The sequence below is a fragment of the Bufo bufo genome, chromosome 3 (assembly GCF_905171765.1).
Source record: "Bufo bufo chromosome 3, aBufBuf1.1, whole genome shotgun sequence".
In the NCBI taxonomy this organism is placed as follows: Eukaryota; Metazoa; Chordata; class Amphibia; order Anura; family Bufonidae; genus Bufo; species Bufo bufo.
Window position 1 is genome coordinate 513793184 of NC_053391.1, and position 19986 is coordinate 513813169.

At 45.4% G+C, this 19986-nt stretch overlaps 1 protein-coding gene across 1 annotated transcript in view; it reads right to left on the reverse strand.

Moving 5' to 3' along the window:
- PIBF1 (progesterone immunomodulatory binding factor 1) overlaps window positions 1-19986 on the reverse strand; it is a 264396-nt gene that overhangs the window by 237424 nt on the left and 6986 nt on the right. Inside the window, 2 exon segments of the mRNA XM_040425363.1 lie at window positions 2515-2532; window positions 2534-2714. Of these exon segments, the coding sequence (XP_040281297.1) occupies window positions 2515-2532; window positions 2534-2714 (199 nt within the window).

Genomic DNA, 19986 nt, shown 5'->3' on the forward strand with positions numbered 1-19986 from the left:
TGCTATGGATGCGGATTAGGCTTGTCCGACTGGCCAAGTTACAGCATTTTGGAATTGCTCCAATTGAATATGGCTGACCAAGGGTGTGCATGTGAACGGTGTATGGCACAGTTGAAGGAGGCCTGTTACCACAGACGCTTCTTCTCCAAGCCCATCTTATGGCTGATGCGTCCGATATATGCCATCTAGCCTCATAAACACGGTGTGGTCTAAAGGTCTACTATATTGATGGCCAATGGCAGACTTCTGTATGACGACAATTTGACCTTCTAGGTTGGAAAATTTAAACTGTGGCTGGCTGAAAATACAGGAGTTTGGCTCAATCTGCCAGATTGGGCTACGTATTTGCCATATCCCAGCTGATCTTATTTACATGGCCGGCTTTATTCTTGTCATTAATTGCACTATTTTAGCACAGAATATTGCATGCTCATACATTGCTATCCATAACACTACTTTATAGGACACTCATGCATTTGAATTTGTAGTTCGTGTGCAAGTATGCATATAGAATCATTTTAATTAGCAGTTTTTTTATTACATTACTGTATCACATGGTGTATATAGACCCTTCATGACTTGTATCACATTGCCTAAGAAAAACCCTGGGAAAGGGCTGAAACCTTGTATTGAGTGTATACAGATTATTAGTAACTGTAAGCATACTGTATGCACTAAAAGGTACTATAATACTATATAAGCACATATATTCTACTATGTAGCCATGCATTACACGGAACAGCACTGCAGGTACACAGATCACAATTCCATGTTTCTAATATCGAAGCCAATGGTATTTAAAACACTCCTATAGAAGACTTTAGTTTTCATACAGTACAATGGAAACCTTTGCATTATATGTTACATGTATTATATGTACATATATTCACAGAAGCAATCAGCAACCTCGCTGAAAAAACTTCACGTCGCTGTAATGTGAGCTCCCCCAAGTGGACACAACACAAATTACAGCAGCAAGCATGGATCAACAACTGCAAATATTACTGCTCAGAGCACTAACCACGAGGCCACGCGTTCAGGTTGTTGTTGTTGTTTATGGGGGGGTTTTTTCTTGCAGTTTCTGAAGCCAAAATATGGAGTGGATCAGAAAATGAGAGAAAGTATTAAGGACTGATACTACTGCTCTTTGAATCCACTTCTTTGACTGAACGTGCGGCAGCATTTAAAGGTCTGTTATTATCAATAATATCAGATGGGTGGGGGTCCACGTCCCTTTTATTATCAGGCACAGCAGTGACTGGAGCTGCGATACCATACACAGCCGCAGTCTGTGCCTTGTAAGTAATAAAGGGAATGAAGAATTTTCTGGAGCAACACCTTCAGCCAGCTAAGGATAGGACAAGGGTACTGAAGTAGAATTTAGTTCCCTGGGTTATATTATCAATCTGATCACTGGCTCCCCGCGCCTTCTCCTCTCGGCCTGTGAGGCTCCATTGTAGCCAATCACTGGCCACGGCGGTGATGGATCGCCTTGCGTCATGTGACGATTTGTCGTGACGTAGGGGGAGTTGGTCACCAACGCACGGCTAGTGATTGACTGTACCCATGTCAAAATGGATGTTTACTTCGAGGGAGCTCATTGGAGCATCGCAGGCCAGGAGGAGTAGGAGCGGGGAGAGCCAGCACCCATTCTTGCACAACCCTTTTAAGATGACAAAGTGAGCGTATTGTATAAAACTTGTATAATGAATAAACTTTGTTTTACATTCCATAGGGGGAATTTATCACGCCCGACACTATAGAATTCTGTCTGCAAAAATAGGGCTTTCGGGACTTTTTGAGGTCACTTGTGCACATTCACCACTCACTCCAGTTTTAAAAACGTTGGCGAAAAAGAGGGCATGGTTATCTATGTTCATGAATTTCACTCCAGATGTATGACTGGGGCTTTTCAAAATGTTGCAAAGCCACTCCAGTAGGGAGTGGTGCAGAAAACTGGAGTAGATTCACAGAGGATCTCAAAACTGGAAAAAAAATGGTTCTCTTTGGTCCTCACGCATTCTGAATGGAAAGAGATCCGTTCAGGATGCATCAGGAGGTCTTTTATTCCGTCAGCGTTCCGTTTTGTGTGACCGGACAAAACCTCTGCGGTTTTGTGTCCGGTCATCAGAGCAGAGCAAACCAGATCCGTCACTAAAAACAATGTAAGTCAATGGTGACTGATCCGTTTTTTTACGAGCCTAAAAACTGATCCGTCACCCATTGACTTTCAATGTATTTAGTGACGGATCCGTTTTTGATTTCACGCAACCGCATCCTAACGGAACGGATGCATCCTGATGTGCAAAATCATAACGGATCTGTTTCATTTCGGTTTTGAGATCCCCTGCCACAAGTGTGAAACAGGCTTAAAAGTGTTAGGTTTAGAGATGAACCAAACTCAAACAACGTGTGCCGCTTAATAAATTTGGTGGAAAAGTACTCAACACAGACTCAAGGTAAACGGACTTCAAATATTCCCCCACCCCCCGGTTTCTGGTGTTCTAGACTTACGGATACATATTCAGGAATACGAGAGCTGGTCCTCAGGAAGGCCACGCAGATTGTCATAGGTTTCCTTCGTTAACTGCAGGTCACGTAAGCTACGCCGTATGCTCCCTGCACGCTCTCGCAGCTGACGATTTGTTTCTTCTGATTGTTTGAGCCTGGACAGTATTGTTTCCATTTCTTTCTTCATTTGTTCTTGATGTTTTCTAAATGCAATGGGAAAGGTTATATCCCTGTGATACATGGATGGAGCCACGCATGGCCAGATGTTTGCAGACCTACAACATATAATAGCTATGTGGTCTCTTCGCTGCTGCTTTTTAGCTTTGCTCCATGGGGCCCAACTATGAAGTGGGAACACTAGTAAAATGACAATGATTACTGAATACCCTCTCTTAAAATGACATATTTTACATATGGCATGGTTAAATGGTCACTGACTTTTCACAAATCAATAACACAGGCCCACGTAAGGATATTTGTAATATGTCTTAGGTTACTTTCACACTAGGTATTGAAATCCGGTAAAGCAGGGATGCTCAACCTGCGGCCCTCCAGCTGTTGTAAAACTACAACTCCCATCATGCCCTTCTGTAGGCTGATAGCTGTAGACTGTCTGGGCATGCTGGGAGTTGTAGTTTTGCAACAGCTGGAGGGCCGCAGGTTTGGCATTCATGCGGTAAAGGGTCTCAATATCGAAAAAAAAACGCATCAGTTTTGTCCCAATGCATTCTGAATGGAAAGCAATCCATTCAGTATGCATCAGGATGTCTTCTGTTCCGTCCCTTGTACGGTATTTGACCAGAGAAAATATCGCAGCTTGCTGCGGTATTTTTTCCGGCCAAAATCCCGGAACACTACCGCACTTGAAATTGAAATGTATTAATGCCGGATCTGGTACCAAGTGTTCTGGAAACTGCCGCATCGCCGGATCCGGTTTTCCAGTCTGCACATGCGCTGTTTTTTCTAGTTTTGAAAAAAATTTAATTCCGGATCCGGAAAGACGGATCCGGTATTTCAATGAATAAGTCTAACGGATCCGGAAAAAAAAGATATCTGTTTGCATATGGATTTCCAGATCCGGCAGGCAGTTCTAGCAACAGAACTGCCTGCCGGATCCTCACAACGCTAGTGTGAAAGTACCATTAACAGAGAAAAATGCTTTGCTCTTTTCTTCCCACCTTTCATAAAACTAACATTTTGTGATAAATCCATCTTCAGAGACCCAGATGGGCCACTTGCTCACTGAAGGATCAGATTACATCATCCCACAGAAATTTATGGAGAGGGGCAGAGAAGTAAGCAGAACTGAGACAGTCTCCGTCCCCCCTTGTCTGGAACAATGATTGACAGGTTTCCTTTCTATGCACAATATTAAAGAAACCTGTCAATCATTGACCGGACGCAGAGGAGGACGGGGGAAGGGAACAGCAATGGACTCAACTCTCTGGCATCGCTGGCGGGTGCTGCGGACTTTGGCTTGTCAGTGGCATAAAAGTACAGAAGTGTAAGACTACCGTCTCAGGGAGGGCAGCATAGTACAGCCGACAAGAATGGTTTATCTACCACTTTTCTATATGTTCTAATTGACTCTTTTTAGCAACACAATTATTAATCAAAGAGTCGCCTGCTTCTCAAAAGGGGAAAAAAACAGGTGTGTCATAATGCAAATAATATTATTTCCATCTCTTTCCAAACACCATCTGTAATAATAAATCTCCAGTAGTTATTTACCAAGGGGATTTTCTAATCTGAAAATGAATAACAATGAACCAAGACAAAGATATAACGTTACAGTGTAAAACAAGCGTCGTTAATTATTCTACATTAAAAAGCAATACACAATCAAAAAAAGGAAATAGAACAGAAGGAGAGGGCGAGGAAAGACAGTCTGCGCTACAAACCTTCATGGGAAGAGTCGCACCTCGCGTATTGTAGAAGATCTAAGGCCAACATGCTAAACACATGGGATTCCAAGGCATGTTGTATGTGCTAGCCAGGCCAGACTCTCACCTATCAACATCTTGGCTGTATTGAAATGAGTATTTAAAGCAGATACCCACAAGGATTGTATCTTATGACCCCTTTCATGCAATGACTTGAATAATAACAGGCTAAGAAGAAAATCTAAGCACATCTGAGAGATTATCAGCACCACGGGTTTGGCCCTGATTTTTCAAGACCAAAGTGTGCTATGATGGTCTAGATAGGACCGGCGCCTGCCGGGGGAGGCATGGAAGTTATGGAAGCATGCCTGCCGGATCCATATGCAAACGGATATCTTTTTTTTCCGGATCCGTTAGACTTATTCATTGAAATACCGGATCCGTCTTTCCAGTATCATCCAGAATACCGGATGCGGTATTTAATTTTTTTCAAAGCCCTTTACCACTGAAGTGCTCCAGTCTGAAATCCATGGCAGCTCGACATGCATGGATTCTGGTGTACATGACGATGAATGTGCCGCCCTCTCCACACCCCCTTTTTAAAAACTGGCCAGGGAGGCTTAAAAATGGCAGTTGCAACGGCATTTAAAAAGTCCCAAAACCATGGTTTTGCTTCTTTTTAATGGCACAAAAAGGCAGAGGGGGGTTGATAAATTTCCGCCTTTGAGTTTGTGACCTTAACTAGGGATGAGCAAATGAAACATCCGAAGTTGATTCGCATAAAACTTCATTTCAATACTGTACGGAGCAAGCGCTCCGAACAGTATTAGGGTCTATTCACACGTCCGTTTTTTCTTTCCTGATCTGTTCCGTTTTTTGCTGAACAGATCTGGACCCATTCATTTTCAATGGGTCCTGGAAAAAAACGGACAGCTCAATGTCTGATTTTTTCTTTCCTGATCTGTTCAGCAAAAAACGGAACAGATCAGGAAAGAAAAAACGGACGTGTGAATAGACCCTTAGAATGTATTGGCTCCGATGTGCCGAAGTTATTACTTTGCGAAGAAATTGATTTATGCTGTAAAAAAAACATTTCCTGAACTCGGGTTCAGTTCCAAGGTACCATTTGAAGTAATAACTTCGGCTCATCTGAGCCAATACATTCTAATATGTATGGAGAGCTCGCTCCGTACAGTATTGAAACAAAGTTTTATGCGAATAGACTTCGGATGAAACATCAGATTTAAGTTCTCACTCTCCAGAGACGGTTTTCAAAATAAAAGAAGCAACCCGATTGTTACCTGCACTAGATTTGATATGTCTCCCTCTTAGGCTGGTTTCACACGGGCGTTGCGGAAAAAGGTGCGGGTGCGTTGCGGGAACATGCAAGATTTTTCCGCGCGAGTGCAAAACATTGTAATGCGTTTTGCACGCGCGTGAGAAAAATCGGCATGTTTGGTACCCAAACCTGAACTTCTTCACAGAAGTTCGGGTTTGGGATCGGTGTTGTGTAGATTGTATTATTTTACCTTATAACATGGTTATAAGGGAAAATAGCATTCTTAATACAGAATGCATAGTACAATAGCGCTGGAGGGGTTAAAAAAAATAAATAAATTTAACTCACCTTAATCCACTTGCTCGCGCAGCCCGGCTTCTCTTCTGTCTTCTTCTTTGTTGTGTACAGGAAAAGGACCTGTGGTGACGTCACTCCGGTCATCACATGGTCCGTCACATGATCTTTTACCATGATTCATCGTTATGTACACCAGAATCTATGCATGTCGAGCTGCCATTTTTTTTAACCCCTCCAGCGCTATTGTACTATGCATTCTGTATTAAGAATGCTATTATTTTCCCTTATAACCATGTTATAAGGGAAAATAATAATGATCGGGTCTCCATCCCGATCGTCTCCTAACAACCGTGCGTGAAAATCATACCGCAAACGCACATATAGAGCATGCTGCGATTTTCACGCAACGCATAAGTGATGCGTGAAAATCACCGCTCGTGTGCACAGCCCCATAGAAATGAATGGGTCCGGATTCAGAGTGGGTGCAATGCGTTCACCTCCTGCATTGCACCTGCGCGGAAAACTCGTCCGTGTGAAAGGGGCCTTATGTGTTCATTTAACGAACGTTTTGCTTCTTTTGCCTACTTAGAGGGTGGAAGAAGGCTCAAATAACAGGAGATGAGGAGCAGAGTGAGTGAGAAGGAGAGACACACGTAGAGGCTGCTGTAGATAATAGCTGATAGTGTCACTGCTGTGGAGACAGTCACTTTTGGGTTGAGTTGGTAGAAATGCACTGTATCCAACTCCAGCTTCTAAATAAAAATATTACCGTATTTTTCGTCCTATAAGACACACTTTTTTCCCTCCCTAACTGGGGGGCGGGAATGTTAGTGCGTCTTATGGGGTGAAAACTAATGAGGGCTTCCATTATGTAAGAGTTCATAAGTACATGAGGACAGGGAAGTGGTGAATGCGTCACTCCCGGGGCTCTGTACTCACCGCCTGGTCCTCGGCAGCTTGCTGCGCTGTGACTGCGCACAGAAGAGCACTGGATGTGAGGAGCGGTGGTGGCGTCCGGAGCAGGAGAGGCAAGTTGATTTTTTTTGTCTGATCTGAGCATGGGGGTCATTCCCATATAGGTCTGATCTAAGGTCTGACTGGGGGACTTATTAAATTGGGGGTCTGTTCTGAGGACTGATCCAAAAAAAAAAATTCTTATTTTCCTCCTCTAAAACCTAGGTGTGTCTTATAGGGTGAAAATATGGTAACTATTATATAATACAGTACAATGCAGAACGTGTTGCATATTCACTTTCATAGGAATTTAGCAAAGTTCCGAAAATATAATCATAAATGCGACGTCCTATCAAGCTTGGGCCCATAGTTATCAAAAAATATAGGATTACACTTACCGGTAATCATTTTTCCTTGAGCCTATGACAGCACCCATGGATAGCATCCGCCCCCTTCCTCAGGACAGGAAACAGGAAGCACAGCCTCTTCAAAAGGGAGGTACAACCCCCAACATGCCAGTCCTATTCCAAGAACTAAGGAGACAAAAACCAGACTACACCACAACAAATCTACGACAAATGCTTATATCCGTGTGTACATAGAAGTATATGTAAACACACACGTATATCTCTCTCTATAATATATATATATATATATATATATATATATATATATATATATATATATTTATTTATTCTTTTTTTTTTTTTTTTTTTTGGGAGGGTATTAGGCGGGTGCTGTCATAGGCTCAAGGAAAAATGATTACCGGTAAGTGTAATCCTATATTTCCCCCCTCGCCTATGACAGCACCCATGGATATCTAGGCGAGATTATCTATGGTGGGACAACTGCTTGGAGGACTTTACGCCCAAACCCTAAACCTTCCTGTGAAGGAAGCTGCAGTCTATAGTGCTTAAAGAAGGTATGAGAAGAACTCCACGTAGCAGCTCTGCAAATCTGGTCAATAGAAGCGGAAGCTCTTTCTGCCCAGGATGTAGACACCGCTCTTGTTGAGTGTGCTCCAAACCCGGCAGGAGGAGGAACCCCTTTAGAGGAATATGCAAGATAAATGGCTTGTTTTATATATCTGGCAATGGACTGAGAGGAAGCAGGGGAGCCCTTCTTCTGTCCCTGAAAAGAAACCACAAGTTTAGAGGACGACCTCCAGTCCTGAGTGGCAGAAAGGTATTGAATTAGACACCTTCTAACATCGAGGCAATGGAATTCCCTTTCCTTCTGATTCTTGGGTGAGGAACAGAAGGAAGGTAAAACTATATCTTGAGACCGGTGAAAGGATGATGAAACCTTTGGAAGGAAGGCAGGGTCAGGAGATAAAATAACCCTATCTTCTAAAATATTAAGATATGGTCTCTCGATTGAGAAGGCCGATATCTCACCCACTCTTCTAGCTGAAGTAATGGCTAGCAAAAAAACTAATTTATAGGTTAGGATCTTTATTGAGATATCCTCAATAGGCTCAAAGGGATCCATGGTTAAGGCAGACAAGACTAGATTTAGATCCCAGGGGGGAACTCTAGACTTCTGGACGGGAGCAAGTTTAGAAATTGCAATTACAAATCTTTTAATCCAGGGGTGGTCTGCTAACTTATACTCAAAGAGAGCACTTAAGGCAGAGATATGAACCTTCAAAGTACTAGGCCTCAGTTTTTTATTCCAGCCCTCCTGGAGGAAGCTAAGGACTAGAGGCAACTCGGGGGGCTCCAAGACATTAACTGGCTTATCTGCAAATCTAAGGAAGGCCCTCCAAACCCTCAAATAGATCTTAGAAGTAACAGCTTTCCTACTGGACAAGAGGGTGTTTATCACTTCCCCAGAGAGACCCTTCATCTCTAGGATCCGCCTCTCAACAGCCAGGCTGTCAAGTGCAGGCTCTCTAACTCTGGATGAAGTATCGGCCCCTGCACTAGTAGCCCCGGGAAGACAGGAAGTACCCAGGGATCCGCTACTGACATCCTCCTTAGCCAGGAAAACCAGACCCTCCTGGGCCAAAAGGGGGCTATAGTAATTACTAGGGCCTTCTCCTCTCGAATCTTCCTCAGGACTCTTGGGAGTAGTTTTATAGGAGGGAAGGCGTACAGGAGGCCTACTCTCCATGATTGGGCCAATGCGTCCACCGCCGTGGGCCACTCTAATGGGACAGAGAGAAGAAACTTTTCACTTTTTCTGTTTCCCCTTGTGGCAAAGAGATCTACCACCGGGAGACCCCAAAGAGCCACAATGTCGCTGAAGACCTGTTGATTCAGGGACCATTCCCCCTGTCGAACACAATGCCTGCTCAGAAAATCCGCCGTCACATTCTCCTTTCCCTTTAAGTGTACTGCTCTGATTGATGGAAGGAAACCCTCTGCTAACTCGAAAATCTCTTTGGTGAGGGACATTAGGTCTGGAGATCTGGTCCCCACCTGACGATTGATATGAGCTACTGCCGTCATGTTGTCTGAGTAGACCAAAATATTTCTGCTTTTTAAGAGGTGGAGGCTCCTCTTCAAGGCCATGAGGATCGCTAGCCCATTCCACCCCCGGGATTGCGGCCGTCATTAGGCCTAGAACTGACATAGATTCTCTTAAGAGATGGAGTGGTGGGCTGCAATGTCCTGAACCCTGGAGACTAGCAGAGAAATTTTCTGAGTTGGAAGAAAACACGTTTGTTTCTGGGAGTCGAGGAGTAGCCCCAGAAAGGTGCATATCTGGCTTGGCACAAGATTGGATTTCTGGAGATTTAACTTCCAACCCAACTTCACCAGCACCTCCCTGAACCAGGAAGTCTGATCGATTAATTGATCCGGTTCTCGAGAGAGAAGGAGGAAATCGTCTAGATAGGGAATGACAATCAGATCCTTCTCCCTCAGATGAGCCATCATCTCTGCTACAATCTTTGTGAAAAGCCTGGGTGCCTGAGACAACCCAAACGGCAGGGCCCGAAACTGTACATGTAAGAGTCTGTCCGGGAACTGAACTGCTACTCTTAGATACCTCTGGTGACTGGGATGGATTGGAACGTGGTAATAAGCGTCCCTGAGATCCAGGGTCGCCATGTAGCAGCCTGGAAATAAATTTGGGATTATGGAACTGATAGTCTCCATACGAAACCTCTCGTACACCAGGTATTTGTTGAGCAGCCTCAGATTTATTATAGTACGGAAGGTGCCATTTGGCTTCTTTACAAGGAAAAGCGTTGAATAGTATCCCGTCTCCCTCTCTTGAGCTGGGACCTCCTGCAGGACCCTTTTCTTCAGTAAATCCGAAATCTCCAGACTTAATGCTTCTAGCTTCTCTGGGCTGGAGCGATAGTCCGTCAAAACGAATCTCTCTGGAGGAGTTCTTAGGAAGTTCAGGCAATAGCCCTCTGAAATGATTGAAAGAATCTAAGGGCTGTTCGAGATCTTCCGCCACTGCTCTGCGAAGAGGGAGAGACGACCTCCAACCGGGGGTCTGGCGTCATTGCGGAGGTTTTTTAGAGGCCTCTCCTCCTGAAAAAAGAAACCCCTTGTTCCTTCTAGCCGCATTACCAGACTGTCTGGGAGTTTCTCTTCTCTTGAAGTTAAAGGGTTTCTATCACTTGGTATGACATAATTAGCTGTCAGACACTAGCGATCCGCTAGTGTCTGCTCTGGCCAACCATCCTACTATAATCACTTGTGGGGCAGCGGTTTTGCTAAAAAACTAACTTATATCTATATGCTAATGAGCCTCTAGGTGCTATGTGGGCGTCATTAGCACCTAGAGGCTTCGTCTACCTTCATACACAGCCGCCGCCCAGCGCGTCCCTCCAGCCCGCCCATGTCCTCCTCCGTGTGACGCAGCGGACGAGTTCTCGCGCATGCGCCGTGCGCGGCTGTATTCGGCGCATTTGAGATCTCAGCTCGGAGCGGTCAGACATTCAATGCGCATGCGCCGAATACAGCCGCGCATGCGCATTGAATGTCTGACCGCTCCGAGCTGAGATCTCAAATGCGCCGAATACAGCCGCGCACGGCGCATGCGCGAGAACTCGTCCGCTGCGTCACACGGAGGAGGACATGGGCGGGCTGGAGGGACACGCTGGGCGGCGGCTGTGTATGAAGGTAGACGGAGCCTCTAGGTGCTAATGACGCCCACATAGCACCTAGAGGCTCATTAGCATATTTATAAAAGTTAGTTTTTTAGCAAAACCGCTGCCCCACAAGTGATTATAGTAGGATGGTTGGCCAGAGCAGACACTAGCAGATCGCTAGTGTCTGACAGCTAATTATGTCATACCAAGTGATAGAAACCCTTTAAATCTGGATGTCTGAGAACGAAAGGGCTTTTTAGGAGGCTGCTGATGCATAGAAGGGAAACCCTTCTTTCTGTCAGAAGCCTTTTCCAGCAGATCGTCCAACGTGGGCCCGAAGAGAAATTCCCCCTGACAGGGAATAGCACACAATTTCGCCTTTGAACCTGCATCTCCCTTCCAGTCCTTTAACCAAATCGCTCTGCGAGCGGAATTTGAAAGAGCTGCGGCTCTCGCTGACAGCTTCAGGGAGTCCACTGAGGCATCTGCTAAAAAGTCGATGGCACTATACAGAGTTGGAAATGACGAGAGCAATTGTTCCACGGGCGCTCCCATCTTTATTTGCTCTTCCATCTCTTTCATCCAAACCTTTAAAGACCTAGCAACAGAAGTGGCGGCTATAGCAGGCCTGAATGAGCCAGCTGTCGCCTCCCAGTTCTTCTTTAAATAGACCTCAGCTCTTCTGTCCATTGGATCCTTCAGAGTACCTGAGTCTTCAAACGGGAGTGCTGCTCTCAGAGATTTTCGCTACCGGAGCATCTAGCTTCGGGGCTCTATCCCAGTCAGCTGAGGCTTTGTCTTCGAAGGGATACTTCCTTTTTAAGGCAGACGGCACAAAATTTTTTCTATCTGGCCTACTCCATTCACTCTTAATTACCGAAGTTATGTTTTCATGTACATCAAAACACTTCAGCCTCCTAGGCCCTAAGCCCTCAAACATGGAATCTCTCATGGACTGGGGTTCTGCCTGATCCTCAAGCCCCATAGTTGCCCTGACGATCCCGACTAGGGAATTAATGTTCTCTGGAAGGAACAGAGGTCTCCCTGCCAGTTGCTCATCCTGGGAGTGATCCGAGGACGGAAGTTCTCCCTCCTCCTCTAATCCCGATAACAACTCCTGATCACTTGAAGCGGGATTAGAGACAGCAGTGGAAGTGCAAGGGCGATCTTCAAGTAGATTACTCAAGGACTTCTTCACTGATTCTTTAACCTCATCCTTGATAATCTTTTTTAGGCTTGACAAGAGAGAAGGGGCCTCATCCTCCAACAATTTGCCCACGCAGGCCTGGCAGGCAGGTTTACCCCCAACCGGACGGTTAGCTTTCCTTTGCAAATAGCACAGCCCCGCTCCTTGGACCTTGACCCCCTTTCTCTTAGGAAGTCTAAACACATAAAATAAACAAAGACTCCCATCAAGACCTGAAATAAATGAAAAAAGCAGGGCATTCACCCCTCTTACCCCCACCGGTACCAAGGATTCATTGGTGGTTTCAGTGGGTTCTGCGCGCTGTGTGGGCTCCATTTTCTGCCACTGGCTTTCGTCTATGGAGGTCACTGCAGGCCAAAACACCAGCCTGCAGTGAGAGCTGGCTGGATTTGAACTTGCCGGGCGCGTACCGGCACCCTCCTCTTCCGGCCCAAGGCCACGCCTCCTCCCTCTGCAGAATCCGGAGGCCAGGATCCGGCGCCAACTAATGACGTCAGCGCCGGCCTGACCTACCCGGAAGTGATGGGGTCGCGCCCCGCGCGAACGCCAGACCGCAGCCGAACATACAGCACGGCCGCAGCGGTTCGCCGTGCTGGGGACACACAGGGCGGCCCCGACGGGGGAGTGACCGGAACGAGGGGGAGTCCAGAGGTCCAGGCTTCAGCAGCGGCTTCCAAGAAAGGCTTACGCCGCTCGGGTAGGCCCTCCTCCCACGGGTAACAAAACCAACCAGGAAACAGAACTGGCATGTTGGGGGTTGTACCTCCCTTTTGAAGAGGCTGTGCTTCCTGTTTCCTGTCCTCTGGAAGGGGGCGGATGCTATCCATGGGTGCTGTCATAGGCAAGGGGGGAAACTGTGATAATGAGGCTGTAGAAGCAGCAATAGAAAATCAGCTATCACCTGTCCTTTGTTCTCTCCTCTCCCTTAAGGGCCTATTATGGAGCGATTATCGCATGAATCTTTGTATAATCTTTCAAATTTCAGAAATTGTCACATGTAAGGCTAGTTTTACACTAGCGGCAGGGGAATCCAGTAGGCTGTTCCGGCGGGTGAACAGCCTGTCGGATCCGTCCTGCCGCTAGTTCACGTGAGCCCCCGGACTGCTGCGCCGTTTCCATTGACTATAATGAGGACGGGCAGGGGCGGAGTTTCGGCAGCAGCATGGCAGCGCACGCCGAGAGGCAACCGGACTAAAAATACTGCATGCATTACTTTTAGTCCGGCTGCCTCTCGGCGTGCGCTGCCATGTTGCCGCCGGAACTCCGCCCCTATTATAGTCAATGGGGATGTAGTGGCAGTCCGGGGGCACACGTGAATTAGCGGCAGGTTGGATCAGACAGGCTGTTCACCCGCCGGAACAGACTGCCGGAGTCCCTTGCCGCTAGTGTAAAAGTACCCTAAAAAAATAAAGCGATCCAACAAACGTGGATCGTTAGTCACCACCAAATCCCCTCAACTAATCAGAAATCTGCGGGTCATAGCTGTGTAAATCCTCTAGGGACGAATGAGCAGGGGCCACAGTAACGTGCAAACAGAAAAATATATATTTAGCAAATACGGTTTCGTGTAATGGAACGTCTTCTGAATGTAAACGACTCGCTAAATCATTCCTTATAATGATAGAAACATCCCTAGCCAAAAAGGCCCCTTTACACAGGCCGATGCATAGGCAATGATTGTGACCGAACCGTTCCTTCCCGATCATTGCCTGATTGCTGAACAGCATTTACATACAGCAGCTATCGCCTCTGTATGAGGACGAGCGATCCATATACATATTCACTGACTGCCAGCAGCACATCCCTGCTTACACAGGCTGATGTACTGCTGGCAAACGATGATTATATGTGCCACACAGAAGATGGGATCACCGACAAAGTAAAATGAATAAAGTATAAAGGAACTACGTATACATATGCACACTTGTTAACAGATACTGTCACCATGATACATAATTATACAGGGTTTGCGAAGGGTTAATTCCCACATTTCACCCTGGGTGCCAAATTGAATACAAAATGGTTTCACTTTTTAGGTATAGCCATTTTGGTTGGATCTGGAGTCAGTGAGTGGAAAAACCGAGGAGTTGGAAGTTTGGCGTACTGACTCCACAACCCAGTTCAGTGTTACATTTCCCGGCAAGAGCTTTATTCATCTAAGTATTGTTCAGTAATTTCTATAAAGTCCCGTATGATAATTCCGAGTCAGGGTAGCTGCACATGGGGGAATATTTGCAAACAGAAGTTCCGCACAAATATCCATGCAGATTTCTCAGTGTTTCCACACCCAAATTTTCCATTGTAACTTGCGGATTTGATGCAGTTTTGCCACAGATCTTACCCTTTGCAATGTCAAGGCTGAAATCCGAGAAAGAAATATGCTCAAAAAGTCTGCACGGCAGGTCAATTTTCACACGGAAATAAAATGAAAAAAGTGTACATAACATTTGCCTAAGCTCATTTACTTTGCGATTCCCGTATTATTTTGCAGTTTTTCCACTCAAGCATCTGTGCAGAAAATACGCGCAGAATCCGCAACGTGTGCAGGTAGCCTTAGGCCTCTTTTACACAAGTGATATAGATTGTGTCAGGATCAGTTCTGGGAAAAACTGATGGTTTTGCAAGTCAGTTCAATAAGTTTTGTCTGCGATTGCGTTCAGTGTGTGCTTTTTTTCCACACGGATGCAATCAGTTTTGTTGCACACGAAGAAAAAGATGCAGGTGCATTGTGGGAAAATGCGCGATTTTTCCGCGCAAGTGCAAAACATTATAATGCGTTTTGCACGCGCGTGAGAAAAATCTGCATGTTTGGTACCCAAACCCGAACCCGGACTGCTTCACAAAAGTTCGGGTTAGGTGTTGTGTAGATTTTATTATTTTCCCTTATAACATGGTTATAAGGGAAAATAATAGCATTCTGAATACAGAATGCATAGTACAATAGGGCTGAATGGGTTAAAAAAAAAAAATATTTAACTCACCTTAATCCACTTGTTCGCGCAGTCCGACTTCTCTTCTGTCTTCTTCTTTGAGGAATAGGACCTTTGATGATGTCACTGCGCTCATCACATGGTCCATCACCATGATGATGGATCATGTGACGGACCATGTGATGAGCGCAGTGACGTCATCAAAGGTCCTAATCCTGTGCACAGCAAAGATGAAGACAGAAGAGAAGCCGGGCTGCGCGAACAAGTGGATTAAGGGGAGTTAAAAAAAGAAAATGTAACCCCTCCAGCCCTATTGTACTATGCATTCTATATTAAGAATGTTATTATTTTCCCTTATAACCATGTTATAAGGGAAAATAATAATGATCGGGTCCCCATCCCGATCGTCTCCTAGCAACCGTGCGTGAAAATCGCACAGCATCCCCACTTGCTTGCGGATGCTTGTGATTTTCATGCAGCCCCATTCACTTCTATGCATGTGGAAAACGCACAAAGAGGAGCATGCTCTGATTTTCACGCAACACACTAGTGATGCGTAAAAATCACAGCTCATGGGCACAGCCCAATAGAAATGAATGGGTTCGGATTCAGTGCGGGTGCAATGCATTCACCTCACGCATCACACCGTGCGGAAATCTCGCCCGTGTGAAAGGGGCCTAACAGCTAATCTCCACCAACTAGCTCAGGAAAAACTGAAACAGGGATGGAGTCTGCAGCAGGGTAACAGCTAAAAAATTAATACCAAGCACAGTGCCATAAATTGTATAGTGGCTGTGATTGGTATTGCATGGGACTGAGCTGCACAAAGGCCACGTGACCAATGGACTTCACATCACAGGCCTAGGGAGAGGCCCCAGTGCTCAACAGAGCAACAAAGCATTTACAAACAGCTGATTGGCGAGAATACTGGGAGTCGGAACCCGATTTCAGATCCTGAGGATGTGTCATTAATATTTTACTCCCGGAAAACCCTTTTAAGTTATTTGTCAAATCTGTCATGGTGACATTTTCACTTTAAATGGCGTCACTGGCAAGCTTGTAGAATATTTAGTATCACAGAAATGAAGACTCAGGCCCTAATTTATCATTCCTTCAGTCTGGAATTCTGGCTTCAAAAAGTTGCAAAATAGGGCTTTTGCAACTTTTTGCATTTTTACACCACTCGTGTTAGCTAGGTTAATGAGCTTCTCGCCAGATTTATCACGGAGGCTTTTAAGTCACAATCTCCCTCCAGTAGGAGGATGGAGCAGGAAAACTGGAGTAGATTTTCTAGACAAAAGTGTTAGGTTTAAGGATAAGACACAGTTATCAAACAACATGAGACATTTGATAAATGTGGTATAAAGTAAGACAACGCAGACTGAAGCAAAACCGACTTCAAATGTTCCCCTCATGATAAATTCCCCCCTCAGTGTTCAGGACACAGAACCCCTTCTAGACATGCAGAAGAGATGAAGTAGAAACCATACATACCTATGTCCAGGAAGATTTACAGTCCTTTCAGCATACTACACGGACACTAGTAGACACATTAAAGGGGAAATGGGACGGGTCGTTGCGTGTACGTTAACAATTAAGGGGATGCAGCCCTTTCATTGTGCCGATTGGCAGGGCCTGATCACATATTGATGGCCTACCCTAAGGGAACGCCCAAAGAACCCATCTGCAGTCTGCTTTACAACATAGTGAACTTTTACTTTTCTAAATGGCCATGCTTCTATCTAAAAACTCAGAAATTCTAATGTGACGGCCATGCTTCCGGAACTGCCGCTGCCATTGCAGTTCTCTATGGGGTTGTCATCCTCTCACCCAGACTTCCAAATGGTCAATCAGTCCAGTCCTGTAGGAAGCCATAACTAGTTGTTCCACAGAGTTTTTTACTGAAACATAGAATTACTGAGAGAACAGGACGGTATGTGGAGTACAGCGCCCGTCACCTGTGGGCATCTAATGGCTGCCTATTCGGATGATAAGACACTTAAAATTGACAAACCCTACCCCGAAAGAATTAACCCATTTGCTGCCAGGACACCTGGCTCATTGTGAAAATGCCACACAGCACTATACAATCATAGTGCATTTTTTGCATAAAAGCATCACATTTTGCAAAAAAAAAATAATAAATCATGTTTGTGCCTAAAAGCCTGACCCAAGCAGATGCCTAGAGACACAACACATCCTAATAATAAAGGTTCAGAATCATACTTGCCACTTTGGCATCATAAACCATTATCATTGAACCTGGAAAATATTATACCATTAAATCCAAGACGACAACGGTACCATGATCATAATCACCCCGGATGTCGACTAAAACTAGGAACTCACCAGTAGGGGTACACCTAGAGTAACTAATACTGGCCCTATTGTGACCCTACACTGGGGCCCTAATGACGTAATCGCACTGAAAAAGAGGACCCCATGATGGAGACCTTGGTGTGCCCTACAGACGAGAGGGCACAGAGCAAAGAAAGCTAATTATCAGCCAATAAAGGAAATAAAAGGGATATAACTCACAATACTCAGCCATGAGCAATGCTGGTCCCAGCACATTATCCCCAGGGGGTCACAGATGAGAATTAGATTATAGCTATATCAGAGATAAAAACCCATATTGCACACTGAGTATCCCATGCCGGGCGTCTCAGATACGGCCACGGTTACACTGCTATGTACAGTATTGTGTGACCTCACAGGTCAGGGGAAATAGGTTTTGATGTCTGTAAAACTGACTACGGTAATTATCTTAGTGATACCTGTGATCACACATGATGTTTGGAGCCTACTTTTAATGTACTGCAAAACATACCTATCTTCTACAAAGCAGTATTATAATCTACCCTAGAAGACCGATTGCTTCTACACTAAGGACACGTGGTCTTGGGTTCAAAACCGACCAATCACATCTGAATGGAGACGTTAGGGGTGGGCGATATGGCCTAAAATCTATATTGCGATATAATTTTAAGCATGTGCGATATGCGATATATATCGCGATATATTGTTTTCTATATTTTGGGGTTTAAACTTTTTTTTTTTTTTTTACTTTTTGACCATGGCAGCCAGCCTCTCATGTGCCCCCCAGCCTCTGATCCACCCCCCCCAGCCTCTCATGTGCCCCCCAGCCTCTCCCTCTTATCAGCCCCCTCTGGTAACTCATACCCACCCCCCCTCCCTCCCCAGTATTAATCATTGGTGGCAGTGGCCACAGGGTCCCCCCCCCCCATCATTGGTGGCAGTGGGCAGTTCCGATCGGAGTCCCAGCAGTGTAATGCTGGGGCTCCGATCGGTTACCATGGCAGCCAGGAGTCACGCTACTGAAGTCCTGGCTGGCCTTGGTATGTTAGTGAGCAGCATTATACTCACATGCGCCGTGGCCGCCGGGCGCTCCTTCTTCTCATAGGTCTGTGCGGCGCATTGCTATTGCTATAAGCACAGACAGAAGGAGTGCCCGGCAGCCACGGCGCACGTGAGTATAATGCTGCTCACTAACATACCAAGGCCAGCCAGGACTTCAGTAGCGTGACTCCTGGCTGCCATGGTAACCGATCGGAGCCCCAGCATTACACTGCTGGCACTCCGATTGGAACTGCCCACTGCCACCAATGCAGAGACTGAAGAACATTCCCGACACCCGACCTCTGACAGGACGCTGTGATCCGCATGATTAACCCCTCAACTGAGGGGTTAATTGCGGCGGATCGCAGCGTGCAGTCATAGGGGCCGAGATATGGCTGACACATGAACGCTACGTTGGTATTCAGGCATTCATTGGTGGCGCAGTGGCCACAGTCCCACCCCTCCTCCTCTGTTCTTATTAGTGGCCAGCGGCACTCCCTCCTTCTCCACTGTGCCGGCTCAGGAAAACATGGTGCGCGCCGAGAGCGACATCATTCACTACTGCTCCGTGGTCATATCGCGGTCCGGTGATATGCACAAAATCCATATCGTGGCACAAATTTATATCGCCTATATCGCCCACCCCTAGGAGATGTTATGTTTTCCATGTCTCTTCATGGGTTTCCTCGGGGTACTTTGGTTTTCTTCCCCAAAAATAAACAGGTTAATATAGAATTTACAATGTGGGGAGTGAGTGAATATAATGTACGTACAGGGCCGCAGATTATGTTGGCGCTATGTAAATTTTAAAAAATATATAAGTGAGCGGTGAGCCTTAAATGTTGAGCATCATTTGAATTGATATGATATCAGATCTGAGCTCTGGCCCTTTAATTCTAGCTACGGTAAGTCATGATGTATGACATATGTCCTTGGCAGAAAGAAGGTTAAAGGAATACATCACCAGAAAAAAGACTTATCGTGTTTTTATGCTTAAGGTGTTTTTAAAGAATTTTTGCTGATGTCATTTTCAATTTTCCATGTCAATATCTATAGTTAAACAAAAAATCCTGCAGTTTTCCCACTGGTCACTAAGAATAATAATAGGCACCACTGCATGGTCTGTACAGATCACTTTACTGCATTATCATTACAGCAAGATTAGAATGACAGATATCTCCTATATATAGATAACAGAGAATCCACCAGTCACTATAGGGGATATCACGGCTTATCTACTCCCTCCTGACCTCTGCACAGGTCACAGAGCATGCCTAGAAAACTCTCCCATAGAGGTCAAGGAGGTCCCCTCCTGACCATAATGTCTATGGACCATGGGGATGCCGTAAAGGTATTTTTTTAATGCTTTCTAAATGCTGTTAAGAACAGTTCACACAAGATGGCCGCCCCCATAATCATGTTCAGGGAATAGAATAAAAAAAATCTGTAATCAGAAAATAAAAACTGATTGGAAAAAAGGTTGTGTGTCACTATCTGGTTTTAACTGACAG